The sequence below is a fragment of the Apis laboriosa genome, unplaced genomic scaffold, assembly GCF_014066325.1.
Source record: "Apis laboriosa isolate Shangri-la unplaced genomic scaffold, ASM1406632v1 scaffold68_cov148, whole genome shotgun sequence".
Taxonomy (NCBI): Eukaryota; Metazoa; Arthropoda; class Insecta; order Hymenoptera; family Apidae; genus Apis; species Apis laboriosa.
The window spans coordinates 5,132,077-5,156,654 of NW_025224135.1; the positions used below are offsets into that span (position 1 = coordinate 5,132,077).

General features: G+C 35.0%; 1 protein-coding gene across 3 annotated transcripts in view; it reads right to left on the bottom strand.

Moving 5' to 3' along the window:
• Positions 1-24,578, bottom strand: part of LOC122718913 (teneurin-a) — a 387,491-nt gene that overhangs the window by 185,036 nt on the left and 177,877 nt on the right. For all 3 annotated transcript variants that reach the window (XM_043944319.1, XM_043944320.1, XM_043944317.1), the window contains exon 5: positions 17,572-17,647. In XM_043944319.1, the coding sequence (XP_043800254.1) occupies positions 17,572-17,647 (76 nt within the window). The remainder of the gene's footprint in view (positions 1-17,571; positions 17,648-24,578) is intronic.

Sequence of the window (24,578 nt, forward strand, 5' to 3'; positions counted from 1 at the left end):
TCGATTGTTGTGCCACGCAAAGCTTTGCAGTTCATCCCACCCCCTCCCCCCAAGGAGGGTGAGAGGAAAGGGGAGAAGATGGCTGGCTCGGGTTAACGAGCTTTTTCAAACTCGATTTTCACGACGAAAGTAAGGGTAAGACGAACGCGTGGACGAACTGTCAAAGAATAAACGGCTTCGCACGTGACACCCTCCCCGTTTCGTATTAGCCTCTTTGCTTCTGAGAGAGAGAGAGAGAGAGCCTCCCTCTGTATCCTTGGATGAAAAAGTTCTTCCAAGATTTTTAACTATATTTCTATATTTTCTATATTTTTCTATATTTTGTGTCAATATAGTTGTTCTTTTAAGCGATTGATTAACAATGTTTGTAGGCATTTATTTATTCGATGGTTTGAATAATAATAAATTTATTTTTAACTTCGATCGTTAAAATTTTATTTTCGATTTTTGGTGATAAAAATATTCCTTAATTTATAATCGTATCATTCGAAATCTTATCTTCGGTTTTTGGTAAAAAAAATTCATTAATTTATAATTCTATGTCGAGAAACGAGAGAGAGAGAGAGAGAGAGAGACAGTAGTTGTCAGCAAAGAAACGTTATCTATTCGAATAAGATAATTTTATGATTGAACTTAACTTATATTATTTTATTTGAAATTCGTAGATATTTAATCTCATTCTTTAAATCTGAGGATTTTTCTTTTTTTTTTTTTTTTTCTTTTTCTTTAAATATTATTCGAATTTAATTCGAATTGTTCAAAGGAACATGTATACGTTTTCTCTCCACGCACACGTCTTATTTCAAAATTTCAAATGGCAGTTTCAAGCTTTGTCAAGAATTACGTTCTTTGAGACTAGTCAGATTTCCTTTTTTCTTTTTTCTTTCTTTCTTTTTTTTTTTTTGTTTGTTGCTCGTTTCTTTTTCACTCCAAATCTGCAGGATAAAAGCATCCATTTAATTTGCGTTCGTTGTTCCAAGCCGTGCACCACATTCGTCGAAATTTTTTCCTCCCTCCTCCTCCTTCATAGCGTAGAATTATTCGCGTCGCATTTTGATTGTTGCTTGCGCAGAGAATTCATTGGCCAACTCACGCGCTGCGGCGCATAGATGGCAATTATAATCTTAATTAAAATGTCGACGGATGTCGAGCATTTGGCAATCAGCGGAGTGTTTTGTGACTCCTACTAATTACATACCTTCGTTATGGTCGTCGTTCTACAATCAATGCTCATCTTTGCATAATTTTATGTAACAAGCACAAAATAATTTCTATCGAACGAGGATACGACGATAGGATACTTTCTGTAAATAATGATAATAATAATAATAATAATAATTATGTAATAATAAATTGGCATTGGTAGAAAACTTCCAATTATCGTTTCCCCATCCAATAAATCATTCCTAAGAGAAATTCGTAACGAACCTTTTTTTCCTTGAAACGTTACATTTTTTTTTTTTTTTTTTTTTCACTTTAGAAAGAATTAAACAAATATTTTAATTTTCAATAATTTACTACTCGTCGACAATTTTCGCTCTACCTCTACCTACAATTTATTCCATTTTTTTTTTTTTTTCCCCCCTCGAATAGAATAATTGATTAACAACAAGGTATTATTTTCGAGTAAGTAATAAAATTAAATTTGATTAAATTTTGCGATCAATATTGGCCAACAAATTTCCTAATCTCCACAACGATACTTTGCAATAACAATAATTATTCTTCCGACCGGAGAAGAAAGAGTCCAACCGTACTTCGCACCACATCGGTACAACGACGAGCGTTTCGACTCCCTTGTATCCGTGAAACGAGTTCGTGCTTAACCCGGTTTCGCGGCGGGAATAATTAAAATAATAATTGTGTTTAAACCGTGCTGAATCAGTGGTATTTGCAAAGTTAACGCAAACCGAGCCCGACGCTATCGCGACGGGGAGGGGGACAAAAGACGGCGAATATCCGCGTCAACTGGTCGGCCTGTAATCGAGGCGGAAGTGGTGGGAATCGTGGACCGGGCGGGTGGAAGGGGGATAGGGGGAGGGCGCGATTAACCGAAACGAGTTTAAAATCCGGGAGTCTAATGTACGTAATCCGGGATGCAATTTATTCAGCGATCCCCGCATAAACGGACGTTTACACGCGAAACACCGAACAATCCGCAACGGGCGTCGTTTCGGATTTCAAAATATTAACGATTCCATCCCTCCGGCTATTAGTTGCAATTATTCGGCAACCGGGCTTATATCGCGTTTCAAACACGAAAATCGTTCCCCGATACGGAATCAGAGAGAGAGAGAGAGAGAGAGAGAGAGAGAGAGAGAGAGAGAGGGGGGGAGAGGGAGAGTTTCATTGGAAATTCGCGTGAATGTCTCTCTCTTTTTCCCCCTCCCTCTCTCTCTCTCGCTGTCGATTTCTTTTTTTTTCTTTTCCCTTATTTTTGGGCCGCGGCAATTTTCCCTTGGTTTTTTCGATTTCGTCGAACGAAATCCTTGCAAGAGAGGAGCGGGCGGAACTCATCGCGAATACTGACACGCCTCGTTTACTTTAATTCCAGCCAGACATGTCGCTCGTATTAAATATAAATCGAATTCTCTTCCCGAATTGCTATCCGCTCTTCTACGGCGAATATTCGAATGCGCGCGATAGGTTTAACGGGAGGATCCGCGATATCACGTTGCTTTTAAGAATTCTCGAGAATTATCTTTCGTTGCAGTAGTACGTAAGCATTTCTTATTCTTTTAAACGTTTTTCGTTTTTAGAAATCAGTAGAATTTCACTCTTAACTTACGAAACATTCGAGTGTTGTTACGCTGCAAACATAACCTCGAAAATTCAGTCTTAACTTACGAAATATTCGAGTGTTGTTACGCTGCAAACATAACCTCAAAAATAAAAACACGGTTACGTAAAGAGAAATTTTTTTGAAATCAGTTAGAAGATTCAATGTTAATTTGTTCTCATTTTTGAGATCTTTTCTCATTTACACTTCACTACGACACGTTTGTATACGCATGCTTTCCTTCGCTTTTTCTCACTCGAAATCTTTTCACCGGTTACGAATCGACGACAGGGCTCGTGTTCTCGCTATTCAGTGGTTACGCAACGTCATGCTCGTTGTTCCGCGGTTTGAACGATTTCGAGGGGCAAGGGAATTTGCTAGCATGCTTCATCGCGTGTAATCAATTGTGGAGGGTGTAGAAAAATCGAAAGAATATTATATCATTGTTTGATATGAGTCCAAAGCATAAAAAATAATATTCATCGAAGATAATCTAACAAGTAATTCAACAATATAATACGTTTTTAAAATATACAATTTAACGTTTAAATATTATATACTTTTAGATAGTTATATTTTTCTAAAACAACTTGTAGGAATTACATTAACTACTACAATTACAATCCCTATACGCGTAATATAACCTAACTGTTTTAATTAACCTACAAAGATAATAATGGCTCTCCGAAATAACTTACCGTATATCTATCACAACATTTGCAATATTGTACCAGTTAAATATCCTTAAAAAATTATATCCATCACTTTAAACGTTGCGTCTAACATTATTCATCTCTTTGCATTCTCAATTACAAGGTTTATTGGTTAAAAAATTTTCTCCGTCGTCACCCATGCGGCGTGCAACGAAACAAGCGGTTAATGGTTGGCGAAAGTTACGGGTAGAAAACACACTTGTCGGGGAAGAATAATGGCCGCGAGAAAGGGAAACGACGTATACTCGAAAGCACGGAATAACGCCGCTAATGTATCTTTATAACGGGGGCGAATCGAGTTTTATTACGACTCGAGATTCGCTCGAATATTCTCGCCGCTGTTTCCGTTTGACCCTGGCCTGTTGCTACGCAACTCACGCCACGATATCTCGAACGAATGGAGGGGATGGGGGAAGGGCTTGTTTTCCTCGCGCACGACGCTTCTCGCTTTCATTTAAATCACGCCGAAGTAATCATGAAGCGAGGAAAATAATTCGAGTTAGAACTTCGGCCACAGGGGGCTGGAATTCAACGTAGAAAAAAAAAAAAAAAGACAAGGAAAGAAAGAGAAAAACGTGAATTAAAGTCGAGTCTTAAGATGAGTGGGTGTGACCAGAGAAGAAAGTTTCGAGAATAATTTTATGGTTTAACTCATTTTGTATGGTGTATTAAACCAGATATCTTTCCTTACCAGATTTGACTAAATTCACAACAGGTAGTGTTGAGATTTGATTTTCAGGAAAAGAATTTTGAATTGTTTGTAGTCTTATTATTCCATTAAATTTTTCATTTTGATATCTTATCGTTGTATAAGTACAAAATTAAAGAAATTACGAGAAAAAAATTTTACGATATTCTAAAAAAAAATAGTTTAGTAAAATTCGAAATTCGTTGGTGTGCCTCGACGATTGATAGTGTTGAGAAGGGTCATTCAGTCGGTCGGATTGGATTAGAAAAATTTATGTGGGCGGCGATATCGCGAAATAACGTCGGGAATCCGGATCTTATTCCTTCCTGGTATATCGATTGCTTTCTTTCACGTTCGCCCCATGTTCGACTGAACGATAATATTGACTGCACTCTTCTGTACACTATGCACGCCGTAGACTCCCCGTTGCTATTTCATATCGGATCTCGCGAATCTCTTCACCGTGTTTTTTCTCTTTTTCTCTATATTTTTTTTTCCGTTATTTCTTGTTCGCCATACCAGTTTTTTGTCTTAATTTGCTCGTCGCTAGGATACGTTGCATGTATAAAGCGTAGTTTATAACTTGTTGTAATCTCTTAAATGTTATACATTGAATTCAAGGTTCGAGAGATAAAAATTTTGTAATTATTTATAAGTTTGATGACTACTAAGCACGTGACGAAATTAATTTAAAAAAAAATGTAAAATTTCACGATATTTTTTATATGTAATATGTTTGGGTACTACTGCGACCAGTCGATCATCCTTAGTACCGATTATCGCTACTAGGCGGCCTCAAAAGCCATTGCGATCTCGTTAGTACTATTCGTACTATGAATACATATAAGGCGAAGAAGGCTAATACTTATTTAATAATATTCATCTTGTTTCTCGATCTTATTTTGTATTTTTTACAGCAAAATGGATGAAATTAAGTAATAATGGTTTTTATTAAAAGATTGTTTGATTACTTGTTTATTCAATGGTTAGCTAAATGGATTTATTAATTAATTAATGATAGAAACGGAATAATCTGTGTACGAGTTGAGATTATTATACTTAGTGAGTTTTGTGGAATATACGTACATTAGAGAAGTTATTATGGATCTAAACAGAGATTTAAAGGTGATTATGTTGATGGAATAATTTCAATAGTGAATTAGTGAGATCGTGGAGAAAGTTGTTTATTACCATTTATAGCAAATTATTCCATAATTATGAAACAATATAAATGGAATATATTTTTCGTTTTTGATAATAATACAATAAGTTTTATATTTATAATAATGTAAATATTTTCCTCGTGAAGTTTTTCAATTATCCAACATATAAAAACAAAAGTTCACATGCCGCGAAAATGTATTTACATCCAATCCCTATTTTCGATTGTTTACCCGGCTCGAGTTCGAGAAGCATTTTCGTTGTCTGCGAAACAAAAGATGATCTGAGAAAGATGGAAAAAGGAATCTGCGAGCTTTGATCTCGGTCCTTGCGATCTCGCGACTCTTCAGGATAAATAAATATCTCGGTAATTCGATATCAGTCCATTAGAAGAAAAACAAGAGGAGCCACGACGGATAGAATTTTCCACGAGAGCGGATAATTGAAATTGGAGCCTTGCTCGCTTCGCGTGCACTCTTCTCGACAAGCTTCTCCTTTTTACTTCTTCTCTTTCCTTACAAGAATGTCTTTGCACTTTTTTAATTACTATAAGTAAAAGAAATATAGTAAGATCATAAAAATTGGCGAGGTCAGTTGAAAGTTATTTTTGAATCGTTTTTTTTTGATGATCTATACACGATGGAAATAAGGAAGGTGTCTTTCTCAGAATTATTTCCTCTTTTTATAATCTATTTAAAATATTGTGTATAACATATTGGAAAATGGATAATTATTTTCGAATTAAAGATACATAAGATACATAAGATAAATTATCGTCGGTTAAAAGATTTAAACTATCATTGACATTGGAGTCGACGATTTAATACGTCCTTTGCCGTCTATTATTGAACAGGTTTTCGGATAAATTGTAATTAACCATTATTATAATACTATTAATTATAATTAGGACAGACGTGCACGTGTTCTAGCAGATTAATGTTTATGGTCGTGGATAGACAGAGATAGAGTGAATTTTACGAACGTGAAACCGAGTCGAAACCGAGAGAAGCGGGAATCAGACGACAGTTCAAAGTATTCGCTGGTTCCATTGATAATAAACGTCAGGTATTAACTGTGACGTAGTGGCTTTGACTGAAATTTTGGCGTTAGCGGAAATGATTTGGTCGATACATTGTCAGATTCGTGGAATATACCATGGAAGACTGAGATTAATTTCTGGAATTTTAATATATTTTATGATATGCAAATAGAACGGATATTAAAACATTTTGTGTGCGAATATTTTATAATTTTATAAAATGATTAAATAAGCGAATTCATTATTACGTTACATTTCTTTTTATTGCCATGAAAATTAATTATAGACGATATTTTTTTTTTTTTTTTTTGTAAAAATTTTATTTTCTATATTTTCGATTTATTTTCACACGTAGAAATTGTCCTGTCAATTATTCGGTCATATCCAATCATATACCAAATTCACGTGTACTTGACAAGTTTTTAAATATGATTTACTAGAATACATCTCTTCAAAAATAAACTTTAATACATTTTTTTTTTTATTTATTTTATTTTAAATTATCCTTGTCTTGGATATATCATAATTAATTTAATGCTAATTTAATGCTTTTCCAAGTATTTTTCCAATCATACGTAATGAAAAGCCATTTTGAAATATTCGTACTAATTAATGAATATTATTAATAGCTAATAATTTTCATTAAAAAATCTTATTCGTTCTATCTCCCTTATTATTCTTTCATATTTAAGCTTCAAAATTATTAAACGAAAAAAGAATTATATTAGGGAACTTTTTATTATAATATTTTATTTAAATTTTTTATTACATCATTAACCTTTCACATTGTTATGTTTTATCCATAAGTATCCTAAAAACCAATATTTCCAATAATTACTAACTTTGACGCTATTAATATGGAATCAAAGTCCAGTTTCAATTTCAAACAAGTGAGTTATAAATCCAACACATTTCCGCGTCTCCAAGCGGATTTGTAATTCCGCGCCGCTGTCCGTTTCCTCGATTTCAATTTGATGAATTTGTTTACGAAAACGTGCGCCCCCTATTGAACGTCGCGTCACTCTCCATGCAAATTCCTGTATTCGAAAATTTTTGAGCCGCGGTAACGACCGCCCCAGTTACCCCCAACGTCGAAAAAGGATTTATGCCAGTCGACCACCACGTGACGCTCGATCAAGGTGCATCTCACACGCAATGTCGCAATTACCGGTGTAATCGAGAAATTCTGGCGCATAGATGACCTATGTGCAAAAATAGAATCTCTATTGCACGACCTATGCGGATACAGGATGAATCGTATAATTAATTTATCTTCTATAAAAATCTTTCAAATACATTAGATACTTTGATGCGTAACAATTTTACAATTTTTATCAATCTATTACGTGTGTCACAATTGACAATCTGTGAACCAATTTTGCAAGGTTCAACTCTTTCCTTAAGACGATGCAAAATATAATATAATTTATATATATATAAATATATAATTTTCTCACCGATGCAAAAAGGAGAATAAAAGAAATATTTCATATTTCGCATATTTCGTATTTCCGTTTTTCAAAGACCTCTGCACCCGTCAACGTGTTAAATTTTTGCGCGATATCCTGGCCAAGAAGTTTTATTGTACCGCGGCGCGTAATTAACGATTAGTTGCGAAAGTTGTTTTAATTACGAGTTTAAATTACTAATATGACAGAAAGTTGCGCAAAGCGAAAAACAACGCGATCCCAGATCTGAAGAACGTCAGGTCAGTAACATCAGTAATATATTCTATACTTGTAATATAAAATAACAGGTTAGATAATTTTAATCTTGTTATTCCTTCAGTTTGGTTGATATATAAAAAGTCCCTAGAAAAGTTCAATTTATTATAATGAAATAGAAAAGAGAATTTATGTTGTAGTAAAACTGTGTAAATCTAAATAGATCCAAATTTTATGTTTCATTCTAATTTTATAAGCGAGGAATCATATAGAAAATAAAAATTTAATTTTTAATATCAATAATAGAATAGAGACGATTTCGTATATCTTTCTATACTACATTAATACTTATATTTGTATTGATAAAATAACTAGAAAAATACAGAATCTTTTTCGTAGCATTTTTTTTTATAAATAATCAAAAAACAATGAACTTTTAAATCCGTATGTACTGTAAAATAAGTGTATGTGGAAAATTTCATTTACGTATTCGAAAAATTAAAGAAATTATATTAAAACTAATTCAATAGAACAGAACAAAAATGTCTCGAAAAATACAGTAGAGTTAAACGGGTACAACATACTTTTTTCATTTAAATATTTTTAAAATGAGAATGTAAAATAAATTACAAATTTTTTTTAGAAATAAAGTCACTCGTCAATTGTCTTGCTTATACACATAACCTGTATATTCTTTCCTTGTTTTATGCGGCAACCCCCTCTACGTTATCGACGGAAAATAAACACTCACCGCTTAAATCTAAAATGTCCACACGTAGGTTGACATTGTTTGACCAATAAGCACGCGAGAACTCGCCTTCACGATTTTTACGATCTGTCCCAGTCTCTATCTGGCCGCGATATCGATCATGGGCCACGTCCGAAAATTACGTTCCGTTGTCGCGGATTTACGCGTGAAATTTTACACGGGCACGGTGCCGTGTAAACCGGCCAAGAGGCTGCCGCCGTCCGGAAAAATATTACCGACGGTATCACGCGGTGTCACGCGAGCCATTCCCCGTACTCGCATGCGCGCCACACGGATTTTTATTAACACACCGGCCGCTGTCGTGTTCACTGGCGTTCTTCTTTTTCGCAGATCCCATTCGTGAATAGTACACTCTGATAGAAGAGTAGTTGGCTCGTCTGTTTTTTTTAAGCCTTTAACGTTGAAATATTTTATAATCTGGATGGTTTGATTGGTAAGAATTTCGAAATCATTTCGTTTTAAGAAAAATTTCTGAGCGAAATTATATCGGTCTTTGATAGGTTAGGTTAAGTTTTACGTAACTGTATCGAATCTCAGAGATGTATATCTATGGATTTTATTATAATATAGTAGTGAATAGTGAATAGTACTCTGGTAGAAGAGTAGTTGGCTCGTTTTTTTTAAGCCTTTAACGTTGAAATATTTTATAATCTGGATAGTTTGATTGGTAAGAATTTCGAAATCATTTCGTTTTAAGAAAAATTTATATCGGCCTTTGATAGGTTAGGTTTTACATAACTGTCTCGAATCTGTCTCAGAGATGTATCTATGGATTTTATTATAATATGTGGGTGTAGTAAATTCAAATAGTCCGATGAAAATTGGATACGATCATTGTAACGAAATTTTACCGTATCGTAGTAATGAAAAAATATGTAGTGTATAAGATATGCCATTCTATGCTATTTGAATTTACGACAGATCGAATTTACGACTTGTTTTATATCTCTCTCTCTTTCAACAGTAATACGTATAATATCGTCTCACGTCTGTATCTTACGAGAGACAGCGTTCTTTTTTTTTTTTTTTTTTTTAGCTCGTAAAAGTTTATTACAAGTATAATAAAGTGGAAGAAAAACTTAAATATGATCATAACAATTTAAAGTTGGAACATACAATTCTCGAATCGATCCAATGATCCTTAATTCGATTTTCAAAATCGGGAAATCAAAAAAGACTTTCCTCCCACGGGCTAATCAAGGATACACTGTTGTACATTATTTACCAACTTTTAAATGACGGAAATTACCGAGTCGTAAACCCGTCCAAGGATGGTGGAAATCAAAGTTTCAAAGAATCGCAATCAACCCAACTCCTCCACCTTTAGAAGTAACAAACCTGCCCGTCTCTCTCCGAACGCCTCACTCCACCACTGTGCGAAACGAAACCGACGAAAAAACATGAAAGAAACGAAGAAAGAAAAAAAGAAAGGAAGGAAGGAAAAGAAGAAAAAAAGAAAACTTAGGCGCGTACATTAAAAACTCTTTTCTCTCCATACAAGCCACAATGCCACATTCAGCTCAATTACCCCGACGAATTTCAAGCGAGCCTGAATTACACATTACAATCCCACGGAATAACAATAACAACAACGACGACGACGACGACAACGAGGATATTGTAACGCAATTACGGTCGTGTTTCTTCGAGCGTACCAACCCAACAGACGTCTTCCCCCACTCCGTCTTGCGGGTAATACAGGGTAGGGATGAGGAAACGACGGCGAGGAGGAAGAAAAATAAGGGTCCAGCCGCGTTTTGCGTCTCGTGAAAAGCGTAAGACTTTTTTTGTTACTCCATTCGAGGCAAGCATAAAAGCTCGAAAAGAAGAGGGAAGAGAAGGGAGGAGGGGGGCGGATAGAGCGATAGAAGAGGGAGTAGCGTGAATTGAAACCGAGATTAAGACGTCTGCCGGGAATTAACCCCTTGATAACTGGTTGGGACCAAAATTTTAGAAGGAATTGCTAGAATTATTGAATATTTAATTATTAATTTAAAGATTATTGATTAAAGATTATAAAATCCTTTAAAGATTACAAGATTATATATAATATATTAATATATTCACCTTTGGGGACTTAATTATTAAGTCATAAAGGGAGAAAACGCGAGAGGACGATGAATATAAATTGTTTCATTTCATTCAATTTCAATTACTTGTAACTCTATAAATAACCTTCAAAAATTCTTGTGTCTATTTCTGGAATCTCTTCAAAGAGATTTTAATACGATTTTAAATAATAATCCCGATAATCAAATGATCGTTGAATAAGAAATTATTTACACAATACAAATTGATCCTTTTATTAATTTAACATTATTTTAATACTTTCCTTCGATAATGTTACCTCGTAAAATTTCGTTTAAAATTTACTGGGATAACAGAAGAAATTCCTCGTTGAATCACGCAAGATTTCGCACAGGAATGTGCAACGTGCAGGCGGTCGATTAAAAAGAAAAATCCGAAAAGAAAGGTAAACCGGTGGTTCACATTCGTGTTCCACGATAAATCTTTCGAAAGCCTTATCGTCGCGCCTCATAATTCCACGATCTCCCTCCCCTAAAACACGTCGATCGTGGTTCCCTTTCGATACCGCGCCGCAGTGCTCCGTGCACCGTGTACCGTCGCGGCCTTTTGTCCACAGGTCGAACAGGTGTAACGTTATTTGTTCCGAAAATATTATACCGCGCTATGTTTGCAATGTCGAAATTGTGAATTCAGCGAGTTTCATTGCGGCCGATGCTTGTGCTTCGCTTCCAGTTATTTACGTTTCAAATTTGAACGTCATGAATATCATCGCATATGTATTCTGTTATTACTGAAAATATTTTTTGAAAATTTTCCTCTCTATGAGTAGTATTAATAATAATAGTAGTAGTAGTAGTAGTAGTAATAGTAGTGCGCGAGTATCGTTTATTTATATTGAATTGCAATTTATATTGAAATACGTACAAAGTACACAGATATCTCTCTCTCTCTCTCTCTCTCTAATAATGTTAAATATTCCGCCATAAAAATTCGTTAATATATCTCGAATGTATCGATAATAAAATTATCACGATAATGAATGAAATTATCACGATAATGAAATTTATCATGATAAATGAAGAAAATCACGAGAAATCTTCTTTTTCTTTTTAGTGGGGGGAGGGAAGGATTTATCGACAAGGATCGATTAAACTTGAAACTCTTCTGAAAGCTTTTTTAATCAATCAAACCTTACGATAGATCCGTAAATGATGAAACAACGATGCTTATATTTATAACATATCGCGAAATAAATCGCGATAAACATAGCGAAACAACGGTTCCTTTATTCTAGATAAAGTTTCTTCCGTCCGTCCAATAACGATCATCTTTTTTTCTTCTTTTTTTTTTTTTTTTTTTTGTTATCGTTTTCGAAAGGCTCCGCCAATCAGGAATCTCGAGAGGAAAGATAACGAGCAGATGGATAAAGTGCGGTAACGATCGGGAAAAAGAGAAGAGCTAGAGGCTTTCCTTTCGATCGAGTGCGGATGACGGTTCTTTTAGCGGAATTGCTTCGGTTAATAAGCGATAAGTGCCACCAACCGACATCGTTTTCGTTCCATCGTATCGATACAGAGGGCAGTCCCATCGACGTCTATGGCGGAAATTACGCTTTCGATCGTTTTCGTAAAGAACAAGGCAAAGTTTAAGGGAGCAAAAATAAATCGAACATATAAATTATATATATATATATATATATACACGTAAAATAAAATAATAGACGCCATTTTTTTTAAGCCGTATTTCCAAAAATATTCCATCTTTTTCCTCTCGCTCATATATTTTTTTCTTCCAAACATTTAGTTCCACCATTCCAACTGCACGAGGATTAAGAGTCGATTATTTCGTGTCCAGCTTCATTTTCGAGACTTATCCAACTTTTATCGTCAGCATCACTAATCATTACCACTCTCTCTCTCTCTTTCTCTCTCTGTCTCTGTCTCTCCTCCGCTTTCAACAGAGCGCATCGTTAACGATCCACATCCGAGAGTGGCAGAAAGAAGAAAAAAAAAAAGAGAGAGAGAGAGGTTAGGTCCAGCGGATAGAACAGAGAGAGAGAGAGAGAGAGAGAGAGAGAGAGAGAGAGAGAGAGGAAGGGCGAAACCTTTGGCGAGAGCCACGCGTGTGTCCTTTCGGCTCACGGTTGCCTCAGCAACAGAGTACCTTCCGTCTCGCTGACCCGTCGTTTCCGGTGACACGGATGGCCTTTCCTCTCCTCTGGTGATGTTTCAACCCAGGCTGGAACGCGTCTCCGAGGAAGAGAAAAAAGAGAGAGAGAGAGAGAGAGAGAGAGAGAGAGAGAGAGAGAGAGAGAGAGAGGGTAGTAGGATGGCAGGTTGGTAAAGGGTGGCATTGTTCGACGACGGCCGAACTACTTTTCGTGGTTGAACGGAGAGAAAAAAGGGGAGGGAAAGGAGGAGGGGAAGTTCTACGATCGCTCTTGGAATTATTCGGCCCACAGATGGGGCCACAAATTCGCCGATGTTTTTATGGCGTTTTACTCGATTTACGAATATCGCTCGAAGGAATGGAATTTAATTTGACCGGAGAATGCTTTTCGTGGATGGTTTTTGGTGGTACCTCCAACGGGTGGATCGCGTATAACGCGGAGGTGGAGATATTGTGGGGCAAAAATATTCGATTTGTGCATAGTGAGAAAGAGGAGGAGAGGGGGGGGGAGGGAGGGGGAAGTTGTGGAACACCGGTTCGTCCGAGTTGCATGTTATGCTTGTTATGTTATGTTATTATTGGTAACGATTATTTAGTTCAATTTGGCCGTGTTTGTCTTTGCCGGTACGCATGGTAGCAACCTAATTATCGTTGCTTTCCCCAATTATCGAGCAATTAATTGATTATCAAGGAATAAAACGTGGTGTAATTATTGCACTTTTTTTTTTAAAACTTAAGCCTGTCTAATAACTGTAGCTGTTTTTGTGTATTTTAATAATAATAATAATAATAATAATAATAATAATAAAAACAAACAATACGAAAAATTCTTTCGTATTCGCCGATTTAACGCGATACGAGAGAATATAAATATCGGTTGTTCGATAAATTTTGTTCGATAAAAAATCGGGAATCGATATTTATTCGATTGAAATAGCGATTTAATTAAACGGAACGTGATAATTTTTTTTTTTTTTTTTTTTCGTGCCCTCTTACCAGTTTCCTCGTTGGAAAAGAAAATGGCATAAATCGAGCGATTAAACAGGCTTACTCGCAATCACTCGGCTGTGACCTCGTTTCACGCTGCATTCGCTTAACCCAGTGAGTATAACTCCATTAAGTCGCACTTAAATATCACTTAAAACGTCGTGCGAATTCATTCCTCTTGAACCGTTATTCATTTCGGAATATCATAAGGGAATGATAAGAACGTGGAATTTGTACACAAGTTTGTACAATGTTTCTCGTTTGTTTCGTGATGAATTTTTTCTTTTTTTCATTTATAAGACTCGTTAAAATATTCAAGATCTAGCCTATTTTTCATATATTGCTATTACGATACGAGTAATAATTAATTAAAATAACAAGATCTAACACGTTATTTTTTAAAAAAAAAAAAGCTTATAAGGCTTTATAATAGTTGGGTTTATAAATATATAATAGGATAAAATTTAACGAACGATATTTTAAATTCGAGGAAACGGTATTTCATATGCGATTCGACCAAATATTAAAACGGGGAATTCTCTGTTTTTTAATGCATTGTATACGAATATTCTAAATCTATACATTCAAAATCTAAAATTCCAATATCGATTGACCAAAGTGTCATTATTCAGTATAGGAAATCGAGTTTCTAGATTATTTCGTAAAATATTGAATACTGACAAATTACAAAGAGAGAGAGAGGAGAAGGGGAAAATGGCAGAAACTACCAAACATTACTCCTAAATTATTAAATCTATCGCCTGCAAACCTATAATAATAAAATAAAATATACATTTAATTTTAATTCTATACATTTAATTTTATACATTATTCCCTTCTACGAATTTTTATTTTCATAACCTCGATACAACGTATCTAAATATCGCCATATTTAAATTTTACGCGGCAATAATACAGTACAATATTACAGAATGCTTTTCTTTCAGACATTATTTGCAAAGAGTGTCCAAAAGAAAACCTATCTAGAGAGATGGACTCGAACTCGTTACACACCGCAATAAAAGTAACGACGCGGAATGAAGGAGCGGTCTAATTCGATATTTCGCGTGCATTGGCAACGACGAGCGTGGAAAAGAGAGAAAGAAAGAAAAAAAGAAGGACAGCGAAACGAAGGAAAAGGAAAGAGGCGCGGTACGACGTTCTAAATATTTTAAAAGTTCGTCCTCATTTGAATTGAAACGAAATCATTCGCCCCCTGTCCGCCATTTTGTCCGCGGTTATTGCTCTTCCGATCACGTTCGCGCTCCATTCAACCGATTGATTTGAATACCCTCAACTTTTTCGCCCGCTGCCCTCCACCATGAGATTCAGGGCCGCCATGAATTTGCAAGAATTGTCGCGCGAATTCGAAATTGCCGCGCCAATTTTATTGGCCGGCCTCGAACGCGAGCTCAGGGAACCGTTAATGACTCGCTAATTGCCAGAAGTGGCCGGCTGAAGATTTGTAATCGTTAGAGAGGCATTAAACGACAGCCTCGCGGTGGATAATGGCACTTTTGCGGTTCGATGCCGCTGTTTTCCCGTCGCTAATATCCTGTCCGTTAATACTGGCTGGCCAAATGTTGAACGAAGCAAGGATCGAATGTGTATAGCGTTAAATTTGATAATTTGATGTTTCATTTAACCTCGTATTAAAAAGAAAAAAAGTATATATATGGTTAGTAATCGAGGTTAGTTGAAATGTAGATGTCGCTAAGTGAAGTAATTCACTTAACTTATTTTCAAAGTATTATTTTTAGTCCCGATTTAATAATTTATTATTTTGTTCTTATTTATCTTCGTGATGTTTATTATTCGTTTCAAGAATATTTTAAAAGCGATTACGAGATTAATTGATGGTCAGTGAAATTAAAGTAAAAGTATTTAATAACAACGTTTATTGGAAATATAAAGTCTGATAAGAATGTATATAAGTAACATTCAAGAGACTTCTTGAAGTGTAAATGTTCAGAGAATTCAAAAAGTATTTCGATAAATCAAGGGCAACTTCTTTCATACAGTCACAGCGACAAGTGTGAGACTTTCTTACGAATAAGTGTTTTTATATATTCTTCAATTCGAAATATACTTATTTATTCTCGATTATTTATAAAAATTTGTGTAATTCGTAAAGAAACTCTACTCCGTTAACAAATTAGATAAAAAGTAATTTCATAAAATTATAAAATATCTTAACAACAAACCACAAATAAGTAAAACTTAACCTATATCATGTAGCATAGTAGTAATTTGCGCCCTCTACAAACGAATCAGTAACGAAACTTTCTTATACTATTCTTCTTCTTCTTTTTCTTTTTTTTTTTATAAAAAATGTGTAATTCATAAAATTCTAAATCCGTTAACAAATTGAATAAAAACTAATTCCATGAAATTACAAAATATCTTAACAAAAAACTACCTAAATAAATAAAACTTAACCTATATCATGTAGCATAGTATTAGTTTGCACCCTTTACAAACGAATCAGTAACGAAATTTTCTTATACTATTCTTCTTCTTCTTCTTTTTTTTTTTGCAAAAAATTCGTGTAATTCATAAAATTTTAAATCCGTTAACAAATTGAATAAAAACTAATTCCATGAAATTACAAAATATCTTAACAAAAAACCAGAAATAAATAAAACTTAACCTTTATCGTGTGATATAATTTGCGCCCTCTACAAACGAGACAATAACGAAACTTTCTTATACTATTTTTCTTCTTCTTTTTCTTTTTTTTTTTATAAAAAATGTGTAATTCATAAAATTCTAAATCCGTTAACAAATTGAATAAAAACTAATTCCATGAAATTACAAAATATCTTAACAAAAAACCAGAAATAAATAAAACTTAACCTATATCGTGTGGCATAATTTGCGCCCTCTACAAACGAGGCAATAACGAAACTTTCTTATACTATTCTCCTTTTTCTTTTTCTTCTTTTTTTTTTTTTTTATAAAAAATATGTAATTCATAAAATTCTAAATCCGTTAACAAATTGAATAAAAACTAATTCCATGAAATTACAAAAAATCTCGACACGAAACCACAAATAAAACCTAACCTATACCACGTTATAATGGATTGCCCGTAACACACAACTCGCGCCCCCTGAACAAATTTCAAATTCCTATACACTCTCTAGCAACAAAAAAAAAAAAAAAAAGAAAAAAAGAAAAAAAGGAAAAAAGAAAAAAAAATCGTATCGCCTCGATTTATAGCGATCACGATATGCAAAAAAAAACGGGGAGGAGTTCGTTGATTTCGGGTCTGCGAGGGATGCGAGGGAAGGAGAGGAGGGGGGCGGGGAAAGAGGGGAGGGATACGCGTTCACGAGGCAGAGTCAACAGCACGGTCGATTTTTCGCGGCTTAATTCAACCACGCGAAATCCGGCAACTAGGTAAACCGATAAGTCTCGCGGATTTGTCGGCCGCCGCGCGAAAAATCCGCTTACGTGATCTGGCTTACGCGGAAATCTGTGTTATTGCCTGTTGGAATATGGATGCGTCAGGATATGGCGCTTCCGATCGAGATCTCGCGCGGGAAAATTCGTCGTATCTATACTCGCTTACCTGGTTACGGTCGGAGTGGAAGCGACCCCTGGGGACCGGGCCGGGTAGTTGCGCGGATTCCCTGACATCAAGTACTCTGCAACAAATAAATGGAAACGTGCTTAATCCATCGTGTCGTAATTAATTCGGGTAGTTTTTGCGGATGTTGACGGTTTTGCGATATTTGATTTTGGGGCGCGATGAATTTTGGAGTGATAGATTTTATAAAATGTTGTAACTTCGAAGAAAGTTTTGTTGAGAAAAATGAAAAATGAAATAAAAAGATTAATATTTTTGAATAGTGTAAAGAATTTAGAGTGGAGTGAAGAGGTAGCAAAAATGTCTATAAAACGAATTTGTTTGAAGATGCTTCGCTCATGATTTTTTTATGAATTGAATTTTCGAGTTGTTTGTTTCGAGCGGAAAAATAGATAGATATGATAAAAGATATTTCTGATAAATATTTCAAGTAATAAATAATTGGTGCGAATAAGAAAAAAATGATAATAATATTGATGCAAAATTGGTTCAATTTTGATACGTAACGAAAACGGTTAACGAGGTAAAGGAAATCAGTTTAACTGCTTAAACCTTCTCGTGTTTCCATCCATGTTATAGATTAACAACGGGCAAGTAAAAGTAATGATCTCGTAACTAGTGTCTTGTTAGCAGGACAACCAGCAAAAGCTACGGCTGATCTTGCTAGCAACTTGACCCGCGTTACAACCACGAGATAATTGAATTTATTAGATACGACTCGTAGGATGACTTTTACTCCGGTATCCACGAATTATAGTTGTACATGGTTGCTTACGGGCTTTACGCATGGTAAACATTTCTAGAGACGTATTTACTATTTTGCTTATAATTTATATTTTTTTACAGATATTATTATTAGCTTTTTCCATATATGTAATTTTATTTTTCATATAGGATTCAATTAATTTTATAAATATATCTAAAGCAACTTTTATTATACCTAACATTATTCATGATCTAACGTAACATTTATTATATATTTGCAATCAAACGAAAAATACAGGATATTTTTCATACAGAAAATATCCCCCAGTCAGATAAATGTTTCATTTCAAATATATCCATATACCCTGTTTCAATATTCCACGTCTACTTATACAATGAATAAATAGAATTCTGATATTTATTATACATACCAGTTTATTTCACCATGCTATTTCCGTATGTATATATATATATTTCATATTCCATTAAAAAAAAGACATTTGCCTCTAAAAAAAAAAGAAATCTATCTGACCAAAACAATCATTATATGAACTGTATCGGTACAACAGAGTGACGAGTACGCAGCGCCACCAAATCTGCATCGATACGCATATTAGCGCATTGAGATCCGGGTCTACTAGTTAATTTTTAAGCCTTCTGGCCCGGTCGATGGCAGTCTGACGTTGCAATTCAATTCTGCCCTCTTCCGCGCACAGTCCCGAGAAGCCAGCGGCTCGAAACGTCATGCATATTCTAGTTGGTGGAACGTCGCGAACCGCCTTCCCTTTATCTGTATAGTTAATGAGTTCATAACTAATGTAACTCCTACTGACGTTCTTCCATCGATCGAACCAAGACGGCCATTGTAATTTTTTCTCTATATTCTTTTAATTTCGAAATGCTTTCAACATATTGGTTAATAACTCCAAAGATAATCAATAATTACCCGCGTAAAATTTCTTTGAGGTTAAGCGGCACGCGATACCTGTTTGTCCCCACAAAAAGGATAAACAAAAAAACAATAAACAAATCGTAGAATTTAAGTGAAATTAAGTGAAAAATTCATTTGCAAAACATTATAATATTCTACATTTTAGTGGATTTTTATACAAAACATCAAAATCACTCTATAAGGTTAGGTTAGATTAACAACGTGCTTCACATTGTATCCAAAGCAATAGAATATAAGAATTCAGGTCTCAAGTTGCTTCTTGAAATTACCAATTAAGGCAAACGTTGAAACCAAACAAGAAAAAAAAAAATGGGAAGAAAAGAAAGAAGTTTGGCCGAGAGAAGAAAAAATTACTGAAGCTGAACGGCGAGTCATTAGCGAGCAGAAGAAATGAGGTTAACGTTCCTTCTTGCGCTTCGACGCAGCAAAGTTTCGTCTTCATCGGACCGGGGGCAAGGTTGTTTCAAGACGTCTCTCGCCCCTTTATCTGCCCGGCAATTCGTCACTGTCCTCGCGTTCCAGGATTTTTACGAAATTTCCCGGATCCACGCTTCGGTACACACCAGCATGACGAATCGTCGTCGCGATATTGTTCTTTTCGAATCTCTAGGATTTACGAACTATGTAAGAGCAAAATACTGGCGCATGCGCATCTTGGATAGGGACTTTCTTGAGTTTCTATACTATGCAATGATGCGTAGAGTATGCATCGAAAAGAAAATTCGAAAATAAATTTTTTTTTTTTTATAAAAGATGAAATATTTAATTTAAAAAATTTTATTTGTGATTTTTATGAGAAAAAAATGAGAAAAGAAATTATTATTTATAAAAATAAAATATTGCAAGATTGATAGATTATTATTTTTTTTTGTGGAAAATTATGTAATATCATTATTTGAAAAATAATTATTCCGGAATGAGGGAAAATATTTTTGCAATGGAATTCTATAAAATGTTGCTCTGAAATTTTAATGAAACTTTGTAAACAGAAGGATGAAAAATTCAAAGGTTAAAAATTATAAATAAAAATAAATAGCTCTGAATTGCAACTAGTAATCTACGTTCATAGTTTTTTTAAAAATATCGATTTGTTCTTTGTATATATACAGATGTATTTTTATTTATTTACGAATTTTACTATTAATATTGAATTTGTATCGTGAATTTGTAAATAATCTTCATTTTAGAGACACGATATTTACATCAATTGTAGTATCTGATAATGAGTCAGAATCAATGACCTAGATAACATATATCAAATATGTGTTCCCAATTAAATATCTTGTTTACTGTTTGAGTAGATATTACAATAAACGCCTATATTGATTTTATCTCACTCCGTGTACCGTTTCAAATAACACGTGTGTACAAACAGTCACGCGTTAAGAACTGCACGAGCTATTCGACGCAACTGGATCATTCGTGGATCTGCAAAGTGCAATTACACGTACTCCCTTATGTTTACAACCTGCCCGTGTTTACTAACAACTCATCGTGTTCATACGCATTGGTCAGTTTCTAATATCACGGAGATCAAATGTTTTCCAGTCAATATTGATCATGGAGAGAATTTTATCGATTATCGAACACCAAGAAATTAGATTTGATCTAAAAGTTGGAACGAGATATTAAATTCATAAATGTTGACAGAGTGGAAGTTCGAAAATAAAGTTTATTATTATATAACGTAACACATTATATTTTGCATACTTATTTAAAAACTTGATATAATATTTTGAGAAGATATTTCTTATAATAAGATACCATTAATATTCAACGTCAAAAAGATAGTAAATCTAACTTGGTTCACCATGTGTCGTGGCAAACTTATTTCGTATCTTTAATCAGCATACTTTGGTGACAAATCCTATATATCATTACTTGCAAAATGTTCGCTACATATTCAGTGACACTGCATGTAGATTATCCACATATATTAATCGCAAAATTGTATGCGCTGTACTAGGATCTGGTTATTGTTCTTTTTTGCATATGGCCGTAGAACTTACAGACTACGGTATCAGAAAATATGTTGCGCGCGCATGCGCGGGCACGCTGACTTAACAAACACGATCTTAGCACAAACTCGAGTCCGCGAAAGTAGCATCGCTGCACTGGCTAAAAACTGTACGGCTAATTTCCGGGGAGTCCGCTTAATCCAATTTACGACTCGCTGAAACATTTATGCCGCGTAAAATTTGCTTATGCAAATCACGCGCAGTAGTTACCAACTCGGCATAGTTTTACAGTGTCGAGCTGAATGTACGATCGCTACCATTTTTTTTTTTATTCAACACGATTAAGCAAAATATTTAGCCATAATAACGTTAACATTTTTTAAATTATTTTAAATCAAAAAAAAAAAAAAAAAAAGAAAAAAATCAAAATTTATACGTACGAGTGAAATATCTATACTCGATTATTCTTCACTCTAATAATATTCTCAATTCCATTTCCAATTTCGATAGTTTGTACCACGATAATAATTCGTTCCATGGTAATAACTGCAACGGAACAAACAGTTCGTTGAAATACATCTCCTCATCCTTTGAGATCACGTGTAAGTTGGCAAAGACGTGACGCTGTGAAGAGTCAATTGTCAGAATCATAGAACTGTTGTACCGATCGATCGGTGGACTGAAGGACGCATAATCCGAACCTTACAATCCTTCGTAGCTATGATTGAAATTACGGCGTCATTTGCAGCCGGAGGGTCGAGATCAAAGCCTTTGATCGTTGCGTTCGAGAGACACTGTGACAGACGCGCGCGCGCACGCGCAGCTCACCCTTTGTATCATCGAACATAAATTGTTGCGCGTCAGACACGCGGTCAGCGGCCATTCCACGCGTAAACAGTCGTCACGCCGCCACGCGTGAAAATCGGTGTAAACGAATAATAGACGAATGAACGTACGAAGCGACATCTGGTAGTCGGTTATGCAGTTTCGACTTGTGCTACGTACTATGCATGCTCGACTCCATAATAAGATTCAATGGTATTTATGATCTACAATCCAGACATTTTTCTCGCGGGGCCATTCATTGGATGGACAGATAGAAATACAATGCGATCATAAAGTAAAGTTTTTACCATGTAGTGACAGAATTGTGTGCAACATTTTATAGGATTTCAATGGGGAAAAAAATTAAAGCTTTCAAACTTTATGTGTTTTAACATTCGTTTGTTAGGCATTTGATATGTGAATACTTCTGTGATTAATTGATTTTCAATCTCCACTCTTTTTTCAGTGGTTCTTCTATAAGAGGGAAGTTTGCAGTGAAACTAGTCAACGAATAAGCCTTTAGTTATCAAAACTCGTATAACAAACTTTAATTGGTAAATAAATAATTGGTATTTTAGTACAATCGAATTCAAAAATTTTATATAACTGAATTATCATTATTGAAAGATAATTTCTAAATTATTTATTAGTTTATCAATGATGAATCTTCTAACTTTACTCAATTTGTTTCATTCTGTGTTTCTTTTTCACATATGTACGAGATTAAAAATTAAATTTCCATAGTTTTTTTCATAAATAAGAGAATTTTTATAATTTATTTTATCTCGTGTATCAAATTCTGTTTCCAGAAATATAATTTATTTTCCTCTTTTATTCCATTTAAAAACCAGCAAAGTTTCGTAGAGATAAAACAAAGAATAGAATCAATCAAAAAATACTTTGATATTTCATATTTCTCTCTTTGATCACCTGCCATTTTTATCATCACTGATAGTTCGAAAATATTCGTATGCACGAGAGGGACGTTTTGCATTTGTGTTTTTTGTAAAATATTAGCCAAATGAAAAAGGGATGGAAGATGTACTACTCGAGTATTCTCGAATATGATATATCGCATGAATATGATATATTTATTACATTTTGGATGGTTTATTTGATTTTTGCTACTCGAATCTGCGCGAAAGAAATTTTTATCGTACGCGTGTGTATAAATTTTAATGGGAAACGATGTTTACGATATTTATGCCTTTATACATCATACCGTCATATATAACTTTGTTTGTTTCTGAATACGCTTGGAATATTTTTTAAAAGAATTATAATAACATGAATATCTTTCGAGATATAATATTACGATTTTTAATTATTCCAGAATGCATTAAAAAATTCCTTTCATCTTTCATCAAGCAATACCAATCATTCTTCGCTCCATTCACGAAAAAAATTATATGAATGAGCTCTGAACCATTTTCGTCCAATATCACATCGAATGCATGCTCGAAACGTCGAAATTCACCGTACTCCGTTCGAGCACGCTCCTCGAATCGATCAAACTGTCCGCCGTTGGATGCAGAACATCGCGAGCGATTGACACTATTTTTTTTTCCCTTCTCTCCCCCCCCCCTTCTTTTCTTTCTTTTTTTTTTTTCTCGCAAAAAACGAATGTATCGAGCGAGAGGGTGAAGATCAATCATCTCGCGTGACTGTTTAAGCTCGCTCGATGAAATTGCCGGTTCCGTCGGTGGTTTCGTGTTCCGGCCGATTTTCACTGTGAAAAATCGCGACATCCGTTGTTACGATCGTTGCCTCTCGTCATCTTAACACTCTCTCGCGATCGATAATTCGCTTCACTTTCGAAAATCCCGACAGAGAGCGCGCGTTGCTATACTTAACCTTCTAGCGTCGAAAATAACAACAAATATTCGATTATTAATTTCTTCAATAATTTTGTTTTCTCTCGAAATCAGAAATTAGAAATAAATTGTAATCTTCCTCTTTACGTTAATTAACAAAGAGTGAAAATAACGTAGAGCAATGAAATCACAGATAATTGGGTGAAATGAATATCGAATACGATACAAGATTCACCCATGTAATTTACTCCTTCTAAAGTATTACTATCTATTATTTCGATCGTTGATGCGATCTATCTATCGAATAACCAGTCTGTTAAATTTCACCGTATTTTTGTAAAATGTATTCATTTCGGTCTACAAATCTCTGTTTCAAATCGCAGCAACGTTCAAACTTCGAAGGTATTCGTAGCCAAACGGGTGGAACGATCGACGCCGATCCAGTTCGGTCGAGTTCCGCTCGAAAAAAGTGTCATTACCCGTTAATGGCGCGGCAACAACTGGGTCGATGCACCACTACGGTTAATGACACGAGCCGCTTCGTTGCAACGATCGTACGACCAATTATCTTATTGCCGTTGATCGCCTGGATACTCGTGGCGCGTTTGTAATAATCTCCTTAAACTGTTTTTCACCGAAAATCCTCCTCGAAACGCTCGATCGATATTTATCGCTCTCTCGCGCGGAACGCCTCTGTCGAGCTCACGTGATCGAGCCACGCGCCATCTTAACGAG